This window comes from Cebus imitator, unplaced genomic scaffold (genome assembly GCF_001604975.1).
Source record: "Cebus imitator isolate Cc_AM_T3 unplaced genomic scaffold, Cebus_imitator-1.0 Scaffold414, whole genome shotgun sequence".
NCBI classification, from domain to species: domain Eukaryota; kingdom Metazoa; phylum Chordata; class Mammalia; order Primates; family Cebidae; genus Cebus; species Cebus imitator.
Window position 1 is genome coordinate 1,571,482 of NW_016107729.1, and position 24,472 is coordinate 1,595,953.

At 39.4% G+C, this 24,472-nt stretch overlaps 1 protein-coding gene across 2 annotated transcripts in view; it reads right to left on the reverse strand.

Annotated features, from left to right (window-relative positions):
• Positions 1–18,237: 18,237 nt before the first annotated feature.
• The window catches only part of PTPRB (protein tyrosine phosphatase receptor type B), a 122,371-nt gene continuing 116,136 nt past the window's right edge, over positions 18,238–24,472 (reverse strand). The window contains exon 34 of one of the 2 annotated variants that reach the window (XM_017509298.2): positions 18,238–23,782. In XM_017509298.2, coding sequence (XP_017364787.1) covers positions 23,760–23,782 — 23 coding nt within the window. In that variant the 3' untranslated portion in view covers positions 18,238–23,759. The remainder of the gene's footprint in view (positions 23,783–24,472) is intronic. The other variant, XM_017509302.2, reaches the window with a different exon arrangement.

Genomic DNA, 24,472 nt, shown 5'->3' on the forward strand with positions numbered 1-24,472 from the left:
TGAGATGGGTCTCCTGAATACAGCACACTGATGGGTCTTGACTCTATCTAATTTGCCAGTGTGTGTCTTTTAATTGGGGCATTTAGGCCATTTACATTTAAGATTAATATTGTTATGTGTGAATTTGATCCTGCCATAATGATGCTAGCTAGATGTTGAATATTGGCCTCTACTCTCTTCTGGGTTGTAGGGTTTCTGCTGAGAGATCTGCTGTTAGTCTGATGAGTTTCCCCTTGTGGATAACCCAATCTTTCTCGCTGACTGCCCTTAGCATTTTTTTGTTCATTTTGTTCTTTTTGAATCTGATGATTATTGTTTTGGGGTTGCTCTTTTCAAGGAGTATCTTTGAGGTGTTCTCTGTATTTCCCGAATTTGAATATTGGCCTGCCTTACTATGTTGGGGAAGTTCTCCCGGATAATATCCTGAAGAGTGTTTACCAATTTGGTTTCATTTTACCCTTCACTTTCAGGTACACTGATCAAACACAGATTGATCTTTTCATATAATCCCATATTTCTTGGAGGCTTTGTTCATTTCTTTTCAGTCTTTTTTCTCTAATCTTGTCTTCCTGCTTTATTTCATTTAGTTGATCCTCAATCTCTGATATCTTTTCTTCCCCTTGATTGATTCGGCTATTCATACTTGTGTATGCTTCATGACGTTCTTGTGCTGTGTTTTTCAGCTATAACAGGTCATTTATGTTCTTCTGTAAACTGGTTATTCTAGTTAGCATTTCTTCTAACTTTTTAAGCTTCTTATCTTTCTTGCATTTGGTTAGAACATGCTTCTTTAGCTTGGAGGAGTTTGTTATTACCCACCTTCTGAAGCCTACTTCTGTCAATTCGTCAAACTCATTCTCCGTCCAGTTTTGTTCCCTCGTTGGTGAGGAGTTGTGATCCTTTGGAGGAGAAGAGGCATTCTGGTTTTTGAAGTTTCCAGCCTTTTTGTGCTGGTTTCTCCCCATCTTCGTGGATTTATCTACCTTTGGTCTTTGAGGTCAGCAACCTTTGGATGGGATGTCTGAGTGGATGTCCTTTTTGTTGATGCTGAAACTGTTTCTTTCTGTTTGTTAGTTTTCCTTCTAACAGGTCCCTCTGCTGCAGGTCTGGTGGAGTTTGCTGGAGTTTCACTCCAGACCCTGCTTGCCTGGGAATCACCCATGAAGGCTACAGAACAGCAAAGATTGCTGCCTGTTCCTTCTTCTGGTAGCTTCGTCTCAGAGGGGTACCCAACAGATTCCAGCTGGAGCTCTCCTCTATGAGGTATCTGTTGCCCCTACTGGGAGGTGTCTCCAAATCAGGATACTTGGGGGTCAGAGAGCCACTTGAGGAGGCAGTCTGTCTCTTATCAGAGCTCAAATGCTGTGTTGAGAATTCTACTTCTCTCTTCAGAGCTGCCAGGCAGGGACGTTTTGGTCTGCTGAAGCTGTACCCATTACTACTGCTTTTCCCAGGTGCTGTGTCCCAGGAAGGTGGGGGCTTTATTTATAAGTCCCCGATGGGCTGCTGCCTTTTTTCAGAGATGCCCTGCCCAGTGAGGACATCTAGTGAGAAATTCTGCCTGTAGCTGCTGAGCTGTGTTGGGCTCCACCCAGTTCGAACTTCCTGGCAGCTTTGCTTACACTGTAGGGTTGAAATTGCCTACTGGAGCCTCAGCAATGGTGGACTCCTATCCCTCCACAAAGCTCAAATATCCCAGGTCAGCTCAGACTACTGTGCTGGCTGCAAGAATTTCAAACCAGTGGATCTTAGTTTGCTGGTCGCTGTGGGGGTGGGTGCCTGGCTTACTGTCTTCAGCCACCTTTCCAGGGGAGTAAAGGATTCTGTCTCGCTGGCGTTTCAGGTACCACTGGAGTATATAAGAAAACTGCTGTGGCTAGCTCAGTTTCTGCCCAAATGGCCACCCAGTTTTGCACTGGACACCCAGGGCCCTGGTGGCTGTGTAGGTACCAGAGGGAATCTTCTGGTCTATGGGTTGTGAAGACCATGGGAAAAGGGCAGTATCTGGGCTAGAGTGCATAGAAGAGTCCTAATGGCTTCCCTTGGCTAGGAGGGGGAATTCCCTGGCCCCTTGCATTTCACATGTGAGTGATGTCCCACCCTGCTTCAACTCGCCCTTGTTGGGCTGCACCCATTATCCAACCAGTCCAAATGAGATGAACCAGGTACATCAGTTGAAAATGTGGAAATCACCCATCTTCTGCGTCCATCTCGCTGGGAGCTGTGCACCAGAGCTGTTCCTATTTGGCATCTTCTAATTAACATTTTTGTATTTTTTTTGTAGAGAAGGCATTTCACCATGTTGGCCAGGCTGGTCTTGAACTTCTGATCTTGTCATCTGCCCACCTTGACCTCCCAAAGTTCTGGGATTACAGGCATGAGCCACTGTGCTTGGCTGAAAATATGTTTATTAAAAAATTAGAGGACAACCATTGTTAAGAATGCCTACTTCATTAGGCAGAGCAACCCTGAGGAGTGCTAGTTGCCTATATTTACTTTTAGTTCTTGACTATATACTAAACAAGGGGTGAATTATTCATGCCTCCCCTTTTTAGACCATATAGTGTAACTTCCTGACATTGTCATGGCATTTATAACCTGTCATGGTGCTGGTGGGACTGTGGCAGTGAGGATGACCAGAGATCACTCTTGTCACCACCTCGGTTTTGGCCAACTTCTTTACTGTAACCTGTTTATCAGCAAAGTCTTTATGACCTGTATCTTGTGTTGATCTCCTATCTCATTCTGTGGCTTAGAATGCCTAATTGTCTTGAAATGTAGGTCAGTAGGTTTCAGCCTCATTTAACCCAGCTACTATTCAATATGGAGTTGCTCTGGTTTCAACACCTCTGACAATTTCACCAAAAAGACACATGTACTCATGTTTATCACAGCAGAGTTCTCAACAGCAAAGATGTGGAATCAATCTAGGTGCCCATCAGAACTGGACTGAATAAGGGAAATGTATGTATACACCATGGAATACTAGTGGCAGCCATAAAACAGAACAAAATCATGTTCTGTAGACCCTGTATCAAACAACAAGAACAAAACAACAACAAACCAGACATTGGGGATTATCAGATGGGGAAGGAAGAGAGGGGAGTCAAGGGTTGAAAAACTAACTTGTGGTACTGCGCTCACTACCTGAGAGACTGGATCATTTGTACCCTAAATCTCAACCTCAAGCCATACACCCATGTAACAAACCTGCACATGTACTTTCTGAATCTAAAAGAAAAGTTGAAATTATAAAGTAAAAAAAAAAATTACATTTTCTTGTTTTTTAAAAAGTACTTTATGATATTTAGCTGGCTAATTTGAAGCTCTTTGTAAAATAAATTTACATCTATAAAGGAAATGTTTATTTGTAAGGTCATGTTTCTTTCTGAACCTAAATCACCAGAAATATTTAGTGCTTTTGTTGTTTGTTTGCGTGTTTTACTTTAAGGTCTGGAATACATGTGCAGAACGTGCGGTTTTGTTACATAGGTATATGTGTGCCATGGTGGTTTGCTGAACCTATTGACCTGTCCTCTAAGTCCCCTTCCCTTGCCTCCATCCCTCAACAGGACCTGGTATGTGTTTTTCCCATCCCTGGGTTCATGTGTTGTCATTGTTCAGCTCTGACCTATTAGAATATATTGTGTTTGGTTTTCTGTTCCTGTGTTAGTTTGCTAATGATGATGGCTTCCATCTTCATCGATGTCCCTGCAAAGGACATGATCTCATTTTTTTAATGGCTGCATACTATTCCATGCTGTATATGTACTGCATTTTCTGTATCCTGTCTATCATTGATGGGCATTTGGATTGTTTCCATTGTAGTGCTGCAATAAATATACATGTGCATGTGTCTTTATAGTAGAATGAATTATATTCCTTTGGGTATATACTCAGTCATGGGATGGCTGGGTCAAATGGTATTTCTGATTCTAGATCCCTGAAGAATCACCATATTGTCTTCCACAATGGTTGAACTAATTTACATTCCCACCAAGAGTGTAAAACTGTTTCAGTTTCTCCACAGCCTCACCAGCATCTGTTGTCTCCTGACTTTTTAATAATCACCATTCTTACTGGTGTGAAAACATATCTCATTGCGGTTTTGATGTGCATTTCTCTAATAATCAGTGTTGAGGAGCATTTTTTCATATATTCATTGGCCACATAAATGTCTTCTTTTGAGAAGTGTCCATACCCTTTGCCTACTTTTTGATGGCATTGCCTCTTTTTTTTCCTTGTAAATTGTTTAAGCTCCTTGTAAATTCTGGATATTAGACCTTTGTCAGATGGGTAGATTGCAAAAATGTTCTTCTATTCTGTAGATTGTCTGTTCACTCTGATGCTAGTTTCTTTTGCTGTGCAGAAGCTCTGTAGGTTAATTAGATCCCATTTCTCAATTCTGGCTTTTGTTGCAATTGCTTTGGGCATTTTTATCTTGAAATCTTTGGCCAGCCTATGTCCTGAATGTTATTGCCTAGGTTTTCTTCCAGGGTTTTTATGGTTTTGCATTTTACATTTAAGTTTTTAATTCATCCTGAGTCAATTTTTGTATAGGGTATAAGAAAGGGGTCTAGTTTTATTTCTGCATATGGCTAGCCAGTTTTCCTAGCATCATTTATTGAATAGGAGATGCTTTCCGCATTGGTTGTTTTTGCCAGGTTTGTCAAAGATCAGATGGTTGTAGATGTGTGATGTTATTTATGAGGTCTCTGTTCTGTTCCATTGGTCTATATGTCTGTTTTGGCACCAGTACCAGACTGTTTTGGTCACTGTAGCCTTATAGTATACTTTGAGGTTAGGTAGCATGATGTCTCCAGCTTTGTTCGTTTCACTTAGAATTATCTTGGCTATAAGGGGTCTTCTTTGATTCCATATGAAATTTAAAGCAGTTTTTTCTAAATCTATGAAGAATGCCAATGGTAGTTTGATGGGAATAGCATTGAATCTAGAAATTACTTTGGGTAGCATGACCATTTTCACAATATCAATTCTTCTATTTATGAGCATGAAATGCTTTTCAATTTGTTTGTGTCCTCTCTTATTTCCTTGAGCAGTGGTTTGTAGTTCTCCTTGAAGAGGTCCTTCATGTCCCTTGTAAATTGTATTTCTAGATATTTTATTCTCTTTGTTGCAGTTGTGAATGGGAGTTGATTTATGATTTGGCTCTTGGCTCTTTTGTTGTTGGTGTAATGAAATTCTTGTGATTTTTGCACATTGATTTTGTATCCTGAGATTTTGCTGAAGTTGCTTATCAGCTTAGGAGTTTTTGGGCTGAGATGATGGGGTTTTCTAAATATAGAATCATGTCATCTGCAAATAGACAATTTGACTTCCTCTCTTCCTATTTGAATACCTTTATTTCTTTCTCTTGCCTGATTGCCCTGGCCAGAACTTCCAATACTACGTTGAATGGGAATGGTGAGAGAGGGCATCCTTGTCTTGTACCAGTTTTAAAGCAGATGTTTCCAGTTTTTCCCCCATTCAATATGATATTGGCTGTGGATTTTTCATAAATAGCTCTTATTATTTTGAGGTATGCTCCACCAGTACTTGGTTTATTGAAACTTTTTAACATGAAGGAATGTTGAATTTTATCAAAGGCCTCTTCTGCATCTATTGAGATAATCAGGTTGTTTTTTTCTTTGGTTCTGTTTCTATGATGGATTATGTTTATTGATTTGCGTATGTTGAACCGGCCTTGCATCTCAGGGATGAAGGCATCTCGATTGTGATGGATACGTTTTTTGATGTGCTGCAGGATTTGATTTTTCAGTATTTTATTGAGGCTTTTCACAATGATGTTCTTCAGGAATATTGGCCTGAAGTGTGTGTGTGTGTGTGTGTGTGTGTGTGTGTGTGCGCGCGCGCGCGCGCGCGCGTGTGTGCGTGCGCGTGTGTGTGTGTGTGTGTGCACCAGGTTTTAGTATTAGGATGGTACTGGTTTCATAAAATGAGTTAGGGAGGAGTCCCTCCTTCTCTGTTGTTTGGAACAGTTTCAGGACGAATGGCACCAGCTCCTCTTTGTACCTTTAGCAGCAGAATTCAGGTGTAAATCCATTTTTTTTTTTTTTTTTGGTTGGTAGGGTATTTACTGTCTCAATTTCAGAACTTGTTATTAGTCTATTCAAGGATTCAACTTCTTCCTGGTTTAATTTTGGGAGGGTGTATGTGTCCAGGAATTTATCCATTTATTCTAAATTTTCAAGTTTATTAGCATAGAGGTGTTTATAGTATTCTCTGATGGTAGTTTGCATTTTTGTGGGGCCAGTGGTGATATCCCCTTTATCATTTTTTACTGTGTCTATTTGATTATTCTCTTTATTAGTCCAGCTATCAGTCTATTTTGTTAATTTTTTCAAAGAACCAACTCCTGGATTCATTGATTCTTTTTGGAGAGTTTTTTTGTGTCTCTGTCTCTTTCAGGGTTGCTCTGATCTCACTTATTTCCTGTCTTCTGCTAGCTTTTGGATTAGTTTGCTCTTGCTTCTCTAGCTCTTTTAACTGTGATGTCAGGGTATTGATTTGAGAGCTTTCTAGCTTTCTAATGTGGTCATTTAGTGTTATGAATTTTCCTCTTGACACTGCTTTACCTGTGTCCCAGAGATTTTGGTATGTTGTCTCTGTGTTCTCATTGGTTTCAAAGAACTTCATGATTTCTGCCTTAATTTCATTATTGACCCAGGAATCATTTAGGAACAGGTTGTTCAGTTTCCATGTAATTGTATGTTTTTGAGTGAGTTTCTTAGACCTGAGTTCTAATTTGATTGCACTCTGGTTTGAGAGACTGTTACTATTTCAGTTCTTTTGCATTTGCTGAGGAGTGTTTTGCTTCCAAATATGTGGCTGATTTTAGAGTAAGTGCCAAGTGACATGAGAAGAATGTATATTCTGTTGATTTGGGGTGAAGAGTTCTGTAGATGTCTATTGGGTCCAGTTGATCCAGAATTGAGTTCAAGTCCTAAATATCTTTGTTAATTCTCTGTCTCATTGATCTGTCTAATATTGACTGTGGGGTGTTAAAGTCTCCTGCTATTATTGTGTGGACTCTAAGTCTCTTTGTAGGTCTCTAAGAACTTGTTTTATGAATCTGAGTCCTCTTGTATTAGGTGCACATATATTTAGGTGAATTAGCTCTTCTTGTTGAATTGATCCCCATACCATTATGTATTGTCCTTCTTTGTCTTTTGTGATCTTTGTGCATTTAAAGTCTGTTTCATCAGAGACTAGGGTTGCAAACCCTGCTCTTTTTTGCTCTCCATTTGCTTGGTAAATTTTCCTCCATCCCTTTATTTCGAGCCCTTGTGTGTCTTTGCACATGATCGGTCTCCTGAATACAGGACACTGATGGGTCTTAATTATTTATTCAATTTTGCCAGTCTGTGTCTTTTAATTGAGGCATTTAGCCCATTTCTATTTAAGGTTAATATTGTTATGTGTAAATTTGATCCTGTCGTCATGATGCCATCTGGTTATTTTGTACACTAGTTGATGTAATTTCTTCATAACGTCATTGGTTTTTATATTTTGGTATGTTTTTGCAGTGGCTGGTACCGGTTTTTTCTTTCCATAATTAGGTCTTCTTTCAGGAGCTCTTGCAAGGCATGTCCTCAGCATTTGCTTGTCTCAAAAGAATTTTATTTCTCCTTTGCTTATTAAGCTTAGTTTGGCTGGATATGAAATTTTAGGTTGAAAATTCTTTTCTTTAAGAGTGTTGAAATAGTGGTTCACACCTGTAATCCCAGCACTTTGGGAGGCCAAGGTGGGTGGATCACGAGGTCAAGAGATCGAGACCATCCTGGCCAACATGGTGAAACCCCGTCTCTACTAAAAAATACAAAAATTAGCTGGGCTGGTGGCGCATGCCTGTAATCCCAGCTACTCGGGAGGCTGAGGCAGGAGAACTGCCTGAACCCGGGAGGTGGAGGTTGCAGTGAGCTGAGATTGCGCCACTGCACTCCAGCCTGGTGACAGAGCAAGACTCCGTCTCAAAAAAAAAAAAAAAAAAAAAAAAAAAAAAAGAATGTTGAAATATTGGGTCCAATATCTTCTGGCTTGTATGAATTCTGCTGTGAGGTCCACTGTCAGTCTGATGGCCTTTCCTTTGTAGGTGACCTGACCTTTCTCTCTGGCTGCCCTTAACATTTTTTCATTCATTTCAACCTTGGAGAATCTGATAATTATGTGTCTTAGGGTTGATCTTCTCATGGAGCATCTTAGTGGTGTTCTCTATATTTCCTCAATTTGCATGTTGACCTGTCTTGCTAGGCTGGGGAAGTTCTCCTCATATCCAGATGTGTGTTTTCCACTGTTTCCATTCTGCGCATCTCCTTCAGATACTCCAATCAGTTGTAGGTTCAGTCTTTTTACATAGTCCCATATTTCTTGGAGGCTTTGTCTATTCCTTTTCATTCCTTTTTCTCTAATCTTGTCTGCATGCCTTATTTCAACAAAGTGGTTTTCTTTCTTTCTTTTTTTAAGTGGAATCTCTCACTGTTGCCTAGGCTATAGTGCAGTGGCGCAATCTCAGCTCACCGCAATCTCCACTTCCTGGGTTCAAGCAATTCTCCTGCCTCAGCCTAGCTGGGACTACAGGCGTGCACCACCTTGCCCAGCTAATTTTCTTTTTGTATTTTTAGTAGAGACGGGGTTTCACCATGGTTAGGATGGTGGTTAGGTTAGGTTGGTTAGGATGGCCTCAATCTGCCAGCCTTGGCCTTCCAAAGTGCTGGGATTATAGGCGTGAGCCACTGCGCCTGGCCTCAGCAAGGTGGTTTTCAAATCCTGAAGTTCTTTCTTCCACTTAGTCGATTTGGCTATTGAGACTTTATACTTTATGAAGTTCATGTGCTGTGTTTTTCAGCTCCATCAGGTCATTTCTTTTTCTCTCTTAATTGGTTGCTCTAGTTTGTAGCTCCTCTTACCTTTTATCAATATTTTTAGTTACTTTGCTTTGGATTAGAACATGCTCCTTTAGCTCAGCAGAGTTTTTTATTACCCATCTTCTGAAGTCTACTTCTGTCAATTCATCCATCTCATCCCCCATCCAGTTCTGTGCCCTTGCTGGAGAGGTGTTGTGATCATTTGGAGGAGAAGATGCACTCCGGCCTTTTGGGTTTCCAGCGTTTTTTCATTGATTCTTTCTCATCCTGATGAGTTTGTCTAGTTTCAGTCTTTGAGGTTGCTGACCTTTGCATGGTGTTTTCTGGGGTCTTTTTGTTTGTTTTTGATGCTATTGTTGTTGCTTTCTGTTTGCTTTTCTTTCAATGGTCAGGTCCCTCTTCTGTTGGGTTGCTTTGATTTGCTCGGGGGTTCACTTCAGGTTCTATTCATCTGCTTCACTCCTGTGCCTGGAAATGTCACGCAAGGAGGCTGGAGAACAACACAGGTGGGTACCTCCTCCTTCTGGAATCTCTGACTTCCAGGGGTGCCAACCTGATGCCAGTAGGATCACTCCTTTATAGGGTATCTATCTGACAACCCCTGTTGGAGGGTCTCACCTAGCTGAGTGGCATGGGGAACAGGACGTGTTTAATGAAACACTGTGTGCCTTGGTGGAGGAGGTATGCTTTGTTGAGGGTAAACCCACTCATCTGGGCTGCCTGAATGCCTCAGAACTTCCAGGAGGAAAGGCTAAGTCTGCTGGTCCTCAGAGGCTGTGGCCACCTCTCTTTCCAGGTGCTCAGGCCCAGGGAGATCAGGGTTCGGTCCCTGAGCCTCTGGATGGAGTTGTTGGAGTTCCTGCAGGGAGGCCCCATCCAGTGAGAAATGATGGGTCAGCCTCTGGCCACAGTCTGCCACAGCTGGCGTATTGGTCTTCGGGGAAACCTCTTGGGACCAAGCCATCCAGTCTCCCTGGCTCCAACAGGGAAAACACATGGCCTGGAGGTATAGAGATGACTGCTGTCCTTCCCCTGCCAAGGGAGCTTAGCGTGTTAGGCAGTTATCAGTCCCAGTGCTGGCTGCTGATCCTCCCCCAAGGAGGAGCTCAATTGGCTTAGACAGCAGGGAGCTGCTGCTGTGGTGCTGGTTGCCCCTCCCCCTGGGAACTCAGCAGGCTTAAGCAGATTCTAGCCGAGAGACTGTTGAGAATCTGCGGGGCTCTGGGGTTGGGACCCTGGGCCTTGGTGGCATGGGTTCACAAGTGAGATTTTCTGACAGTGGGTTGCACAGTTCTGTGGAAAAAGCATGGTTTCCCTGGCGGGGTAGCACACTTACAGCCTCCCTTGGCTGGTGGGTGGGATCTCCCCTGCCCCATGTTGCTCTCAGGTGGGCTGCAGCACCACACTGCTCTTCCTTCCTCTCCGTGGATCATGCCAGCCACCTAGTCACTTCTGATAAGAAAACTTAGATGCCTTGGTTGCTGGTGCAGGATTCATACGTTATTATGGTCCTTGAGCCTCCAATCGCTACTGCTTCTAATCAGCCATCTTGGCCCCATCCTCCATTTAATGATTTTTAATGGGAAAGACAATGCCTTAAAGTTTACATTAAATACCTTACTTTTGTTTGAGATACTTTCCCTGGCATTGTTGTCTTAACTTGAGCTTTTACCTCTGACATTTATCGCAGCAAAAAATGGTATTTTGATCTAAGTTTTGTGCCTTTGAGATGTAAATTTTCTGCCTGTCACTTAAGAGTGGCATCCTGGGAGATGCACATTTACAGCTGCCTAGCTAACAATTGTTTAGGGCAATGAAACAAGTAACCTAGAGTTTGATAGTCTAAAGACAAGACAAAAACTATTTGAAAACTGGCAAATGAAGAATCTTATAAAAGCTGCATGGGTCAGGTGCAGTGGCTCACATCTGTAATATCAGCACTTTGGGAAGCTAAGGTGGGCAGATGACTTGAGGTCAGAAGTTTGAGACCAGACTGGTCAACCTGGTGAAACCCCGTCTCTACTAAAAATAAAAAAATTAGCTGGGCATGGTGGTGCATACCTGTAATGCCAGCTACTCAGGAAGCTGAGGCATGAGAATTGCTTCAACCAGGAGCAAGAACTTGGAGGTTGCAGTGAGCTGAGATTGTACCTCTGCACTCCAGCTTGGGTAACAGAACAACACTGTCTAAAAAAAAAGCTAGATGATCTGCTTCTATCTGTCTGTATATCCATGTGTTTATGTATTTTATATGTATGTGATACTTAACTGCCAAAATATATAAAAGAGCTCTGATTAATTGCATAAAGAAAAAGTAGTACTGTTGGCTGGGCACAGTGACTCATGCCTGTAATCCCAGCACTTTAGGAGGCCAAGGTGGGAAAGTTGCTTGAGACCAGGAGTTCAGGACAACAAAGTGGGACCCCATCTCTACAAAAAATAAACTAGCCTGGCATGGAGGTCCATACCTGTGATCCCAGCTACATGGGAAGCCGAGGTGGGAGGATCACTTGAGCCACGGAGGTCAAGGTAGCAGTAATTTGTGTTTGCACCACTGCACTCCAGCCTGGGTGACAGAGTGGGGACCTATCTCAAAAAGAAGAAAAAGGAGGAGGAGGAGGGAGGAGAAGAGGGAGAGGGAGAGGAAAAAGAAGAAGAAGAAAAGAAGAAAGAATCACTTACATCAAATATTTTATCAGGAAAATAGAAACTAACTCAAATGCATTTTGGTTCACATTACTTGTGTAAATCTTTGACAAATAAGAGTAGTTTAATGTTGTTTATTTAATAAAAACAGCTTTGTCTTCTGATCAACAAAAACCCATGTATTTAACTTTAGGGTTTTTGCTTAAGTGGTTACTGCCTAACATTTGTAAGTCATACAGATTATTCACAAGAAAATAACTTGAGATGATGGCTACCTTTGTTTAATAGACAATTCAAGTGTGATTGTTAATGAATACATTAAATGAATGTAAATAGGATAAAAACCTATAAATGAACTTTTTGTCATTTCAAAAATATTTTCAGTAACCTAATCTTAGTCGCGTTAAGTAACAAATAATCATAAAATGTCTGAGTAATTTCTAGATAAGTTAAAACACTAGACTATTAATTGTTAAATATAAGTTTAAGTTTATATAGTTTAGCATCTTATTTTTATATAGTGTAGGAAAGCTAAATCTATTTAGATCTGTTAAACAAATGAGGAAACATTTTCTAAAAATTATGAAGTGGTTTTTATCTACAAATACTGATATAAAACAGTTCAAAATTATGCCTAGGTTTTTCACTAGAAATTAAGGCTACGAAGAGTTAAAATTGTAGTTAATTAAACCCCTGGATACAAGAGAAATGATTCTGTATACAGTGTATAAGGAGAAGTAGGATACATTTGTGATAAAGAATGTTGTAAAGAAGGCATGAGACAGTGGTTTTTGTTAAAGGAAAAGTAATTTTGTCCAGAAGTTTTTAAAGGTTAGTTGAAGGGATTTTTAAAAATAATAGGCAAAACTGAATGAATATAGAAAGCTGGTGAAATAAAAAGAATGGGAAAAATTATAGGAGTTTATAAATGGCTTACAGATATCTTGTCTTGTGTGGTTAAAACTGATTGAGATTGGCTAAGTCAGCATTTCCATTGTGCATACTACCCTCAATCTTCCAGACTGGTGGAAGGAGGAAATGGAATAATAAAACATCAATCCATAAGGCCTGTAGAAGCATTTAGACTATTGAGGCTTAAGGCTCTTTCATTTACTTAAGTTATATTCTACCCCATTTGGAAAACATCAGCTTTTTCCCTTTGAAATGGTAACAGATGCCCCATGCACATGGCTGAAGGATTCTATGAACCAGCTCTCCTATGGTATTCTTATCACCAAGGCGTTATAAAGGTCTCTCTAAAAATTCTAAATTAATTATAGGTTATTTTCACAGAAATTTCCTAGGGGATGAAGACATTGAAACTGCCATCATAAAATTAATAAAAGGTGAAAGATTAGAATTATGGTAGTGATCTGGATTTTAAGACAGGGGCATAGGTAAATCATTAGATGTGTGTTATAATTATTTTCCTTTCTTTGACCTTTTCTTCCTCCATGTCTGTTTCCTTGTACATAGTCATTTTAATAAATTACAGTTACTACTAATTAATTATCTTCCTATTCCTGCCTCACCAGACATACTGCCCACAAGATTAATGAACTTGTTCTTCTCTTAAAGAGCAATTCTCTTTAGGTCTTATAGATCTTCTTGTTGGCTTCTAGAAGTTGCAGTGGTCAAGGAGCCAAGAAGCTTTGGCCATTGGGGATCTCACTCCTGCAAACCTTTCTGCTAAGCTATAGGCATAAACAATAACCTGGTATTGTTCTCTAGCCTGCTTTTCTATAGTAGCTGCATATAAAAGCACTTTTATGAAACCTAAGACTGGCCTCTGAGATAGTTTTTCAGACTTTGCATCCAAATGAACCAGCTGACATCATTCAGACAAATGACCCTTTACCTCAGCTCAAGAATTGACTCGGTGCATGAAGATAATTTTGATACTCTATGATTTCATCTCTAACTGCTCAGTAGTACCCATTCCCTAGAACCCTCTGCCTGCCAAACCATCCTTAAAAAATCCTAGCTTTTGAATTATTGAGGAGGTGGACTTGAGAAGCATCTACTTGAGTGTCTGCCTCACTAAAGTTGCCTTATAATAATTAAACTCTTTCTCTGCTGCAACATCTGCTAGCTCAGTGTTTTGGCTTTTTTCTGTGCAGCAGGCAAGAATCCAATTAGGTGATAACAACATCAAGTATTATGGTCTCCAATCTGAAGATTTTGTTTATTGGAAAAAGCCATAAAATAAACAACTCTGCCCTACCACATTGGAATGAACCATATCCAGCAGCCCCACTTGAGTGAGCATCTTCATTACTGGAGGTCTTCAATACCTTGCTCTTCAGATCAGGACAGGAAATAGATGAAATATTTATTTGGCTACCTTCAGTAATAAAAACACTTTAGATTTGGATTTCAAGTTGTTTTATTAATAACTGTCCTTATTTGCATCATGATAGCAAGATGCTTAGAACTGATCCAACATGCGCAGCTCCTTTGTAAGCAGATGGCCTGGTTAAGGTTCCATTGCTATGGGATCTTAATCATTCCTTTGAGTTGCCAATCCTTTTGACCCTGAGACCTCATGAAGATAAGCCATGGTGCTCTTTTTTCTGTCTGATGTGGAATGAGATTACCTAGAAATGAACCTTCCTGGTAAAGTTTATCAGACTTACATCTAAAACGTTAATCTTCAATGCTTTCTGAGAGAGAAATTTTAATCAAAAAGGGGAAGTAAGAATTAAAAATAGATCAGTCTGAACTATGTGAGCTCTGCAAAATGTATCAGGCCCATAGAGACATGAATATGAGATTTTAGTGATGCACCCAGTCCTTGCCTACACGCAATTGCTCAAAGGCATTTTGTTAGTTCTTTTCCTGCCTGTAGTTTTCTGACTAGCTGCCTCACCCACTATCTTCATGTTCCTGGGATTTTTGATACAAAGAACAATGTATAGCAAATCAACAGCTTATGTTATTTTAATGTCAGTTCTTGGTAAACAACCAAGGAATTGCCTCTTCTTATTTCTTTTTTTCTTTTTCCTTGGCTGTGTCTTCTCCCATATCCTGTTCTTTCCCTTAAAAGCCCACTTGTAACTGCTGTAAAGTCGGAGCATATATTTAGGGCAACTTGAGTCCATGCTTCTGGGTTTCAGTCTTCAAACTTGGCCCAAATAAACTCTCTACTTATGTTAATTTTGTCTCAGTTTTTTCTTTAGGTTGACTTTCCTAGGGCAGAATTACTTATTTTCTGTATGCCTCTGTTTCTTCATTTATAAGATTATGTTGGCTCAGAAAATTATATCCCAAAGGCTGGTGCTTTGACGTGCTGAGATTTCTTAGACTCTGCTTCAGAATCAAGGTCTAACTGTGTTCCTCCCCTTTCTCTACAACCCCAAGCTCAGGGAGGGACTCTCTGGAATTTCCTTTTTTTTACTCTCCAGTTGTCTTCTCCTGTTCTCCACCAAAGCCCGAACAACAAGGTAGGAACATTCACGTTATTTCTCCTTCTGTCCTGGCTTACCTTTATTTATTGTTGATGTGTTATTCTTTGCAGGTAGACAGTTGTTTTCCTCCCCCTACTCTCTGTTCTGAGTTAGGGAGAAATGTCAACTTGTATGTCGACTAAGTCAGTGGTCATTAAAAAGTTCTTTAGGAAAAAAAAGTCTTAAACTTTTAAAATTTATGTCTCACAGATGATATTATCCGATTAAAGCGTAGACTTAGAAATATTCCCTGGTTTCTGAACTTCTCCACTCTTACTGCACTTTGTTTCTATGGTTGTATTGTCAGCTTTTGTGGGTATTCTGTTGTTGTTGTTGAACTCTTTGGCAAGCCCTAAGATACAGAAACTTCTTGGCTACCAATGATTTGCAGCAGGATAATAGAGATAGGAAACATATTTCATTGCCAACTCTTTCTTAAGACTGAAATAGGGCAGGCGCAGTGACTCATGCCTGTAATCCCAGCACTTTGGGAGGCCGAGGTGGGTGGATCAAGAGATCGAGACCATCCTGGCCAACATGGTGAAACCCTGTCTTTACTAAAAATACCAAAAAATTAGCCGGGCTTGGTGGCACGTGCCTGTGGTCCCAGCTACTCAGGAGGCTGAGGTGGAAGAATTGCATGAACCCAGGAGGCGGAGGTTGCAGTGAGCCAAGATTGCACCACTGCACTCCAGCCTGGTGACAGAGCAAGACTCTGTCTCAAAAAAAAAAGACTGAAATAGATGCCAAGTTTCTTCCAGGGGCCAAAGTGGAAAGTAATTTTATATTAAGATAATTTGCACAAAGGTTGTTGCATTATTAAAATTGTTGAAGAACAGTTATTCATGACACTTGTTAAAGACAGGCAGGCTTTATTTAAGAGGGACCATAAGTAATAAGTATAAGGACATCTATATAAGGACATCTACAATGGGGTTTTGCAGTAGGGGAGAGAAACTAGATTTCAACTTCAGCAAGGACAAGTGGGGATTAAATAAAAAAGGAAAATTAACCTTTCTGTTTAAAGCAGGAGTGGGATGGGAGGTCAGTGGATGAAAACTCACTGAGAGGAAGAGGAAACATCAAGGGTAAAGGGAATTCCTGCTGAAGGCAGGCCAGGGTGACAAGATATCAAGGGTGGGTAAGGTACCTAGGCTGGGGGATTTTCACTAACCTGATTTTAAACTGGAGTCTATAATGACAGAGAGGGAAGCCCAAGGATGGCCCTAGTCAGGCAGAGGACACTGAGGAATCTAACCTAGAGTTTTGGTCAAAGGAGAAGTTATTGTCACAATGAGTTTTAGGGGAAAAAAAAAAGCTTCATTCATATCAATAATTCTCTATTATAATAGTAAATTTTTTCTTGAAAGGTACTGGATTGGGAGATATTTTAGTGAGCATGGATTTTGGGGTTCGTTGCCTCTTTTGGTGTGTGGAGGTAAATGTTTGTTAACTTCTATACAGAACCATCCCAGTGTGCTTTTCTCTTATGACTCAGGCTTAAATTCTACCAGCTAATTTTTACTCTTCTATTATGAATGCTTCTTTTATCAGCAGCATCAAAAGTCTTGCCAGTTCTCTGAAAATCTAGCTGTAGAAACTCTTCTGGATTCTAGAGGGTTTGAAATAATTAGTTCCAATAATGTTTTCTAATAGTATTGTGTTAGAGAATCCTGCTTTTTCCTTTTATATGTGATATTTCAGATTTAAGGTTGTGATGACTTTTGCTCAGGAATGACTCTTAAATACAGTCTGAGATTTGTTTAATACACGGATGTTTCCAGACATAATAGATACCAAAAAAAGAGGATTAACCATGCAAAACGTTGAAGGTTCCACTGACAGTTCTGCCTTAGTGTTGGAAATAGCTATTGTGTCCATTGGCTTCTGAGCAGCTTTCTTAAACTCTTGACCTCCAGCGATCCTCCTGCTTCAGTCTCCCAAAGCACTGGTATTATAAGTGTGAACCACTTTGCTGGCAATGAGCAGCATTTTTATTTGTCTGTATGTACATATGGACAGGTCCTCCTCTTGAGTAACAGGAAAACCAGGTTTGATTCCAGCATTATCTTATTTTGCTGTATCACCTTTATTTATTTTTATATTTTGAAATTTTATTTGCTGTATTGCTTTTAAACTTGTGTCTTGGTTTCCTACATTCTTGATCCCAAGTTGGCCCATGCAGCTGTAGCATTTCATGATTATGGAAGATACATCAGCAAAATTACCAAGTGATTAGTTCAAATTGCAATACTCTTTTTCTTTAAGAATAAATTCTGTCAAACACATAGCTACTTTGGAAAAAAAAAAATCTAACGTCATAGGTCAACTTATTTTGTTAACCCACTTTGAATTCAGAAACTGTTTTAAAAGGAAGGGTTGCTTTGATTTAATTATTTTATTTGTAAATCTGCTGCAGAATTTTTGAAAAAACAATGGTTTCTGGCTGGGCACAATGGTTTCTGGCTGGACGCGGTGGCTCATGCCTATAATCCCGGCACTTTGGGAGGCTGAGGCCAGTGGATCACCTGACGTCAGGAGTTCGAGACAGCCTGATCAACATGGAGAAACCCCGTCTTTGCCAAAAATACAAAATTAGCCAGGCGTAGTGGCGCATGCCTATAATCCCAGCTACTAGGGAGGCTGAGGCAGGAGAATTGCTTGAACCTGGGAGGCGGAGGTTGCGGTGAACTGAGGTCACACTGTCGCACTTCAGCCTGGGCAACAGGAGTGGAACTCCAAAAAAAAAAAAAAAAAAAAAAGAGACAATGAAAGGTTTCTGTGAGCAGGTTATAGAAAAATGAAATATTGGAGTTGTGAAGGACACTGATCTTTCCACTAAAATATGAAAGAAGCAAAAGGGCAAACTTATAACTCTGGAAGTAGGCACTGCAGCCCTTTACCAAATGTGTGAGGTGTCTCTGAAGGGCTCAGTGGCAATCCAGCCAGGGCAGTACCTCTGAGAGTCCACCAGCACTGTTGGTAACAGATGACATTTTGGTTATTAATGAAGTAAAGAACTGAAAAGAGGCATTTAGTTGGAGACGGTCAGCTGGAGAGTCTATTATGTATAGGCAATACTGTAGATAACCAACTCAGTACTTAAAGGATTAAAGGTTAAGACAACTATGTTCTTCATGATAATGTCCTGGAAGATTTTTCTTGTTTAAAAAGCAGTCACTTTTGGCCTTTCTCCTGAACAGATGGATGACAAAAATTGATAAATGAGGAGCAGGTGAATAGAAGACAGAACGCTCTCCTTCAACAAACTACAGTTTTATTCCTATACTAGTGAGAATGAATGCAAGATGCTATATAGATTTTTTTGACCAGTAACAAATATAAAAATATATTGAGCAACTACATAATTTAAATTGAAAGACTAAGGAAGTTTTTTGTTCGAATAGAGTTAGTTAGAAACACAATATTGTAGGTGGATGCTATTGTATAAAAAAATAGAATCATCTACTGCCATCTTAATTGGATTTTTAGAGAAAAAAAATGGTATTAAAAACATAAAAGTCCTCTATTATAGAACGTAATAAGTTCAGTTTCTGTATTTACTTACATTCTTTATGCTTCACACAAATGAAGGAACAGCTGTATTAATCTCCATGGACCACAGTATTATGGGACACTGACTACCTAACATCCAAAGTATCAGACCAGAGCAATTTCAAGAAGTGTGTGTAGAATACCTAAGAGCTGTGAACAGACTTCCACAAGGTAGGAGTAGAGACAAGATTAAAGACTTGGTTCCTATTCTTGAAGAATTTATAATCGCAATAGTCCTGTGTGGAAAACCAGAAATATGCTTCTGGTAGAGCACTGGTGAACCCTCTTGCCAGTGTGGCAGATTCGGACATTCCACAAAGGCTGGTGCAGACTTTCCTCCTAACCTACAGATCGAGCCATAAGCTCGAAAGCCATAGCTGCATGTGTTCCTTTCTTGGTGGAGTTCTTATCTATGCACACAGCTATTAGAATATCTCAACATCACTGAAAGTTTGTTCTTAGCGTGAGGATAGTATTTCTTAAAACAGCTATACCAGTCCTTATGACTGTTCTAGAAGGGACACATTGCATTTGTCTGACATTATTCACAGTTTTGAATAACTTATTTTGGTGTCTTATATAAGATCATGTGAATTGGCATACAGGTTATAAAAATAATCTTCGGTAAACCTGTTAATCTCTTATTTCCATTACTTAAGCCTCTATTTTTGGCGTATTCCAATAATTTCTTTCTTTAATAAGTGCATCTATATAGATAATCTTTTAAAAAATAAAATGCCTTATTTGTGTTGCATACATTTATTCCGAGGGAGCCGCCCTACCAGTCAAGAGTATTCTCTTAGCCAGAAATACTTCTATTGCTAGAAACATTTTTAGAACAGAACAGATTTTTCCTGTTATCATGGCTGCATCAAATGTTATCCTGCATTTTAACTAAAATGGCCAAACATTTTCAAAGTCATCATGCACTAGAAGAATCTAAGGCAGTGTGTCTAAAATGCCAGACCCAGTACATTTAGTTAAACATCTGGTCAATTCAAAAAGCAAAATAACTGATTCAATTGTTTAATCAGTTAAATCATCTGGCCAACGTAGTCAGAGTGAATCCCCAAAAGGGCAATAATAATAGAAACGTATGACAGAATTGTCCAAGCACACCCAGTCCACACAGAAGAGGTGCCATTTTATCTTCCTGATGATGTCTGGTTAGATTCTCTTTTACAAATATTTTCTCTTTGTATTATTTCACTTGCTTTCTGCAGTTGCAGTTTATAGATTTTTCCTTTAATTTGGAACATTCTTTGAATACCTGATGTGAGTTTAAATTTCAGGTTAAAAATAGCAGGGCAGAAAATTAGCAGGGCATTTTCTCCTTCAACTCTTCAGGAATGAGGTAGTCTTGAGAGCTTGCTCACTGTAACTTGGAGGAAGATCAGCTATTCCCTATTTCTACTCTTTCTTGGCTAATCAGTTATAATGTTTTCATTTCCTCAATGAAATGGAACACAGAAAGCCCTTGAATTGCTATCACAAACAAGCAGCTTATTATGTATTGATTTTCACCAGGTCAGGTTTGGTCTGGCTCATGTTTGTAGACTAAAATTCTAGAGTGTCCCAGAGTTAGGGTTCAGATACTACCACTGCTGTTGTGCGGATTGGTAGCTTTATGATTTCAGGATTCCAACCTCAAAGCATTCCCAGAAAATTAAGTGAATGAGAATTTAGTATATGGCCAACAATTTTATTGCAAAAGGTAAGGAAAATATGTAACATAAAAAACTGTATCCTTGTACACGAAGGCAAGAGAATCAGCATGTGAAGGGTAGCATGTGAGGTCTATTTTTGTATTGCTGGACATCTGCTAAATGGTTTAATATTATTTTCACATGTTGTTTTGGGCTTTCTTCTGAGAGGTAATTACAAAATTAATCAAAGACCTTTCCAGATAAAACTGGCTTCAAAATGTCTGTATGCTGTGTTCCTTTTAATATTTAAAAATGAAATTGGATGGGTGCAGTGGCTCACGCTTGTAATCCTAGCACTTTGGGAGGTCAAGGTGGGCTGATCACTTGAGGCCAACATGGTGAAACCCCGTCTCTCCTAAAAACACAAAATTTAGCCGGACATGGTGGGTGGGCATCTGTAATCTCAGCTACTCAGGAAGCTGAGGCAGGAGAATCACTTGAACCTGGGAAGCAGAGTTTGCAGTGAGCCAAGATTGCACCACTGTGCTCCAGCCTGGGCGACAAGAGCAAGACTATGTCTCAAAAAAATTAAAAAAAGGGAAATTATGGTCATCTCTTCGATAATTTGGAACCTGAAAGGACTATGAAATTATCCTCATGGGTATAAAAGATAATATGAACAGTAGATAAAAATTAAATTCAACTGGGAAAATGAACATATTCAACAGGAAGGAGTAGGGTGAGTAATGAAACAGAGGGACTCAGCTTTAAGGGATGGAGAATTACTTAGGAAAAATATGTGCAAGCCCAGATAAGAGAGGTGAGTCTGAAAACTGATTCAAGAGCTGAACAATTGGCTGCTTTCCAGAGAACAACAAAATGATAATACAAAATTGATTTAATGAGATGAGATTAAAGGAGTTAATTATAAAGAACTTGGAAAAGTAATTATTAAGATGCTAGATGGGACTCTCCCAAGATTTGATAGCTCGAAAGCACTTTGAAGCCTTGATGATTGAAGTGTACTGCACAGGTGCACAGACAGGATGTCCACCGAGACAGGAAGTGAAGTGTTTACCAAGACATAACACACGATGCAATTAAATGAAAATACATCCAACAGAGCTGAATGTCAAGAAAAACTTTTTTGTCTCTTAATTTAATAAATAGATTAATTATGTATTTAGTCTTCCTGGGAGCAGGAGAGAATGTTGAAATGTTTGTTGCTAAGGAGGTTAAAATTAGGTGTAGGGAAGGAATAAATATTTCCTGAGTAGACTAAAAGAACCGACAATGTTTTCCTGTCATGTCCATTTACATAATTCTGATACTACCCTTGATGTCGCCAGGGTATGTGAGTGTTATTTACTATTACAGATGTATAGGTTTTTTATGGTTTTAATTCCTGGTTCGTCCAATTGCTCTTTCTTCTAGATCCAGAGGTTTGCTATTGAAGTAGCATTAGCACTTGCCAGTGTGTGGCCTGTGGACGGTGACCACTGTCTAAACCAGTCAGTTATCCCATTCCCTTGATGAGGCCCTCTTCTAAGCTCAATTCAAGGTAGTAACAATAGTCCTAACTTTATGAGGCTTCTCTTTATATGAGTACAACTGCGTAGATTCTGGAACAGTGTCTAGCAGGTTGCAGGCACTTACTAAAAGTTTTCTGAGTGAATGAAAAGTCAAAAATGAATGTATCCTTCCAGGCATCAATGTGCTTTGCGTCAAGCAATACTAGTGTAAAATTCTCCTATATTTTTGCTTTTTCTTTTCAATATAGGAAAGGTGATTTCTCATAGATGCTGCGCCTTGTAAATCTGACCTCTGTTTTCTTGCTGGTGGTACATCTACTGCACTTATGCATACGTTGTTCCTTTTCATTTCCAGAAGATCCACTTAGCTCCCTGATACAGAATCAGAGCCTAAGTCTGTCATTTCACAAGGGCATTGAGCACAACGAAACTGTGGAACTTTGAAACTTATTATGCTTCACATTTTTGTAAACTTCAAAGAACCCTGGAAAAATTTTCCATATTGGGTATAGAGTTATTTAACTATAAATAACTCTTTTAGGTATAGTCAATGATTTTCAATTATTATGTCAATTACATTCATTGTATTACTTAGGGGACTTTATGGTAGGTTACAGAAATACATACTTTGAAAAGAAATGTACTCTTTCTGCAAATGAAGCTGTGCCATCAACAAATAAACTTGACCTCTAATTCCCAAATTTATTACAGAAAAATTTGTAGCATGAAAAAGGCCAACATCTCCAGCTCATCTTCTCAGGCATCTATGAAGATTCCATGCAAATGCCTTTCAGATTTTTCCCAGGAATGCTCTCAGAACTGACCTTGATGAAGGGAATGCCCACTTTCTGATTCACTGGAATTTGTTGTAGTCAAAGTAAGGCACAAATATTGGAGATAAACTTGGTACAGTATGTAGTGCCTTTTGTTATTAAGTGCAACTTTAGGTGACTACTTGACATTTTGACTTCATTGATTTACTAAAGTTTTGAAAATTTTATTAACGACCGCTGTTTTTGTTCATGCTGTTTTTTTTTAAATTTAAAATATGTTTGTAGTCATTTCTATGAAACTATTGGCATGAAGTCTTTTAATCAGGGGCACGATCTGCCACCATAATATTCTTTTAATGGGAAACCAAGTAGAAATGGATAATTGTGACTTTTCCAGGAATGGAGACTACTGAAAATGAGACAATATAAATACAGTATGGGTGTGCATGCTCACACTCCACACCATGAATGCAATGAAAGAATCTCTAATCACTATAGTTAGTGCTTTGCATGTTGTTTCTAGTCTGGGTACAGCTGGCATCTTCTTAACAAAAGGAATTCATCACTTCTGTTTGGAATTATTCTCTGTCAATCAGAACCCTCAACCCTACATCCTGGGCTTGGACTGCAAGTTACATGATCCCAGACCCCTTTGGCCTCAATCCCTGGTAGGGGAAGGGAGAGAGAGAGCAGCTAGTTCAGCCACAACCATCCGGTTCAGCTTTGGTACTGCTTAATTCCTTTTTCTCCCTCAAATCCTATTTTTGACTGTTACATCTGTCCTAACAGCATGTTAGGACATGCCTGTTGGCTATCGAGATTCATGGGACAGCAATGCAACAAAGGTAGCCATAGTATTTGCTCTCTCTAGCCTTGCCCTTTTTCCTGTCCAGTGAATATCAAAACAGGTAGAAAACATGGCCTAAGGGATTGTCTCTGCCACCACCTCCATATGCATTTAACTAGTAGTCTTGTTATACAGGTTGAATTAGTTTATGTAGAACAAGTCATGAACACTTTAGTGTGGAAAAATAGAACTATATAAAGCTTAATATTAAACATTATGAAAAACACATATTTACAGAAGAAACTACAAAATACAACTATGTACAATATGTTACCTTTAAATTATATAAAATTTTAAACATTCTCCAGATTAATAAATTATACATAGTATCAACAGAAATAGCTGGCACCTCTGTAGGGCATGAAGCAAGTTTTTATAAACAAATCACACAGTGAATAATTTTTATCCAGGAGCTCTTCAGGTACATTCTTAATGCCTTGAATAGACTGGATCTGAAAGGAAGAACAGTGAAATTAGAGACTGTAGCCGGGTGTGTCATAGTTGTTTATGAAAATTACCAATGTGAAAGACCAGCAGAAATGAATAAAGCTCAGCGTGGTTTAAGGTGAGACCATTCCTAAGGGGACCAGGTCATTCCATTTAGAAACACAGATTATTAGACTTGGAAGGGACTAGTAATTCTAGCCCGTCTCCTCTGTTTTTATGGATGAAGCCATAGGCCCAGAGAGGCAGAGTAACTTACTCAGGTTACACAGCTTGTTAATGCTAGTTAGTTCAAGAGTTTGGACCTGAATCTTAGGCTTCAGTGCCTGGTGGTGAACCTTTTCTATACCATAGTTAGCTGCTTTCAGGGTTGCCCAAGATTACTCTAAAGATTCTCAGACAAGTCAAAACAAGACAAAGGAACCTCCCAGATCCTTCAGAACTCACTCTATCCTGAAGCTTCTTAAAGAATCTCCAATACAAAAACCTTAAATGACTATACAGACAAATTAAGGGGTAATTATTTATCATACAAAATATTATCTGATTTACAAAGGACTCCTCTAAATAGTAGCTCTTTATTTGTGCTTTATAGATTGTTAACTCATTAATATACTGGCTAGGCTGGGTGGAACAGAGAACTAAGTAAAAGGTTAGGAGACACTGCCAATTGAAGATCATTTAGAAATGGAGATAAG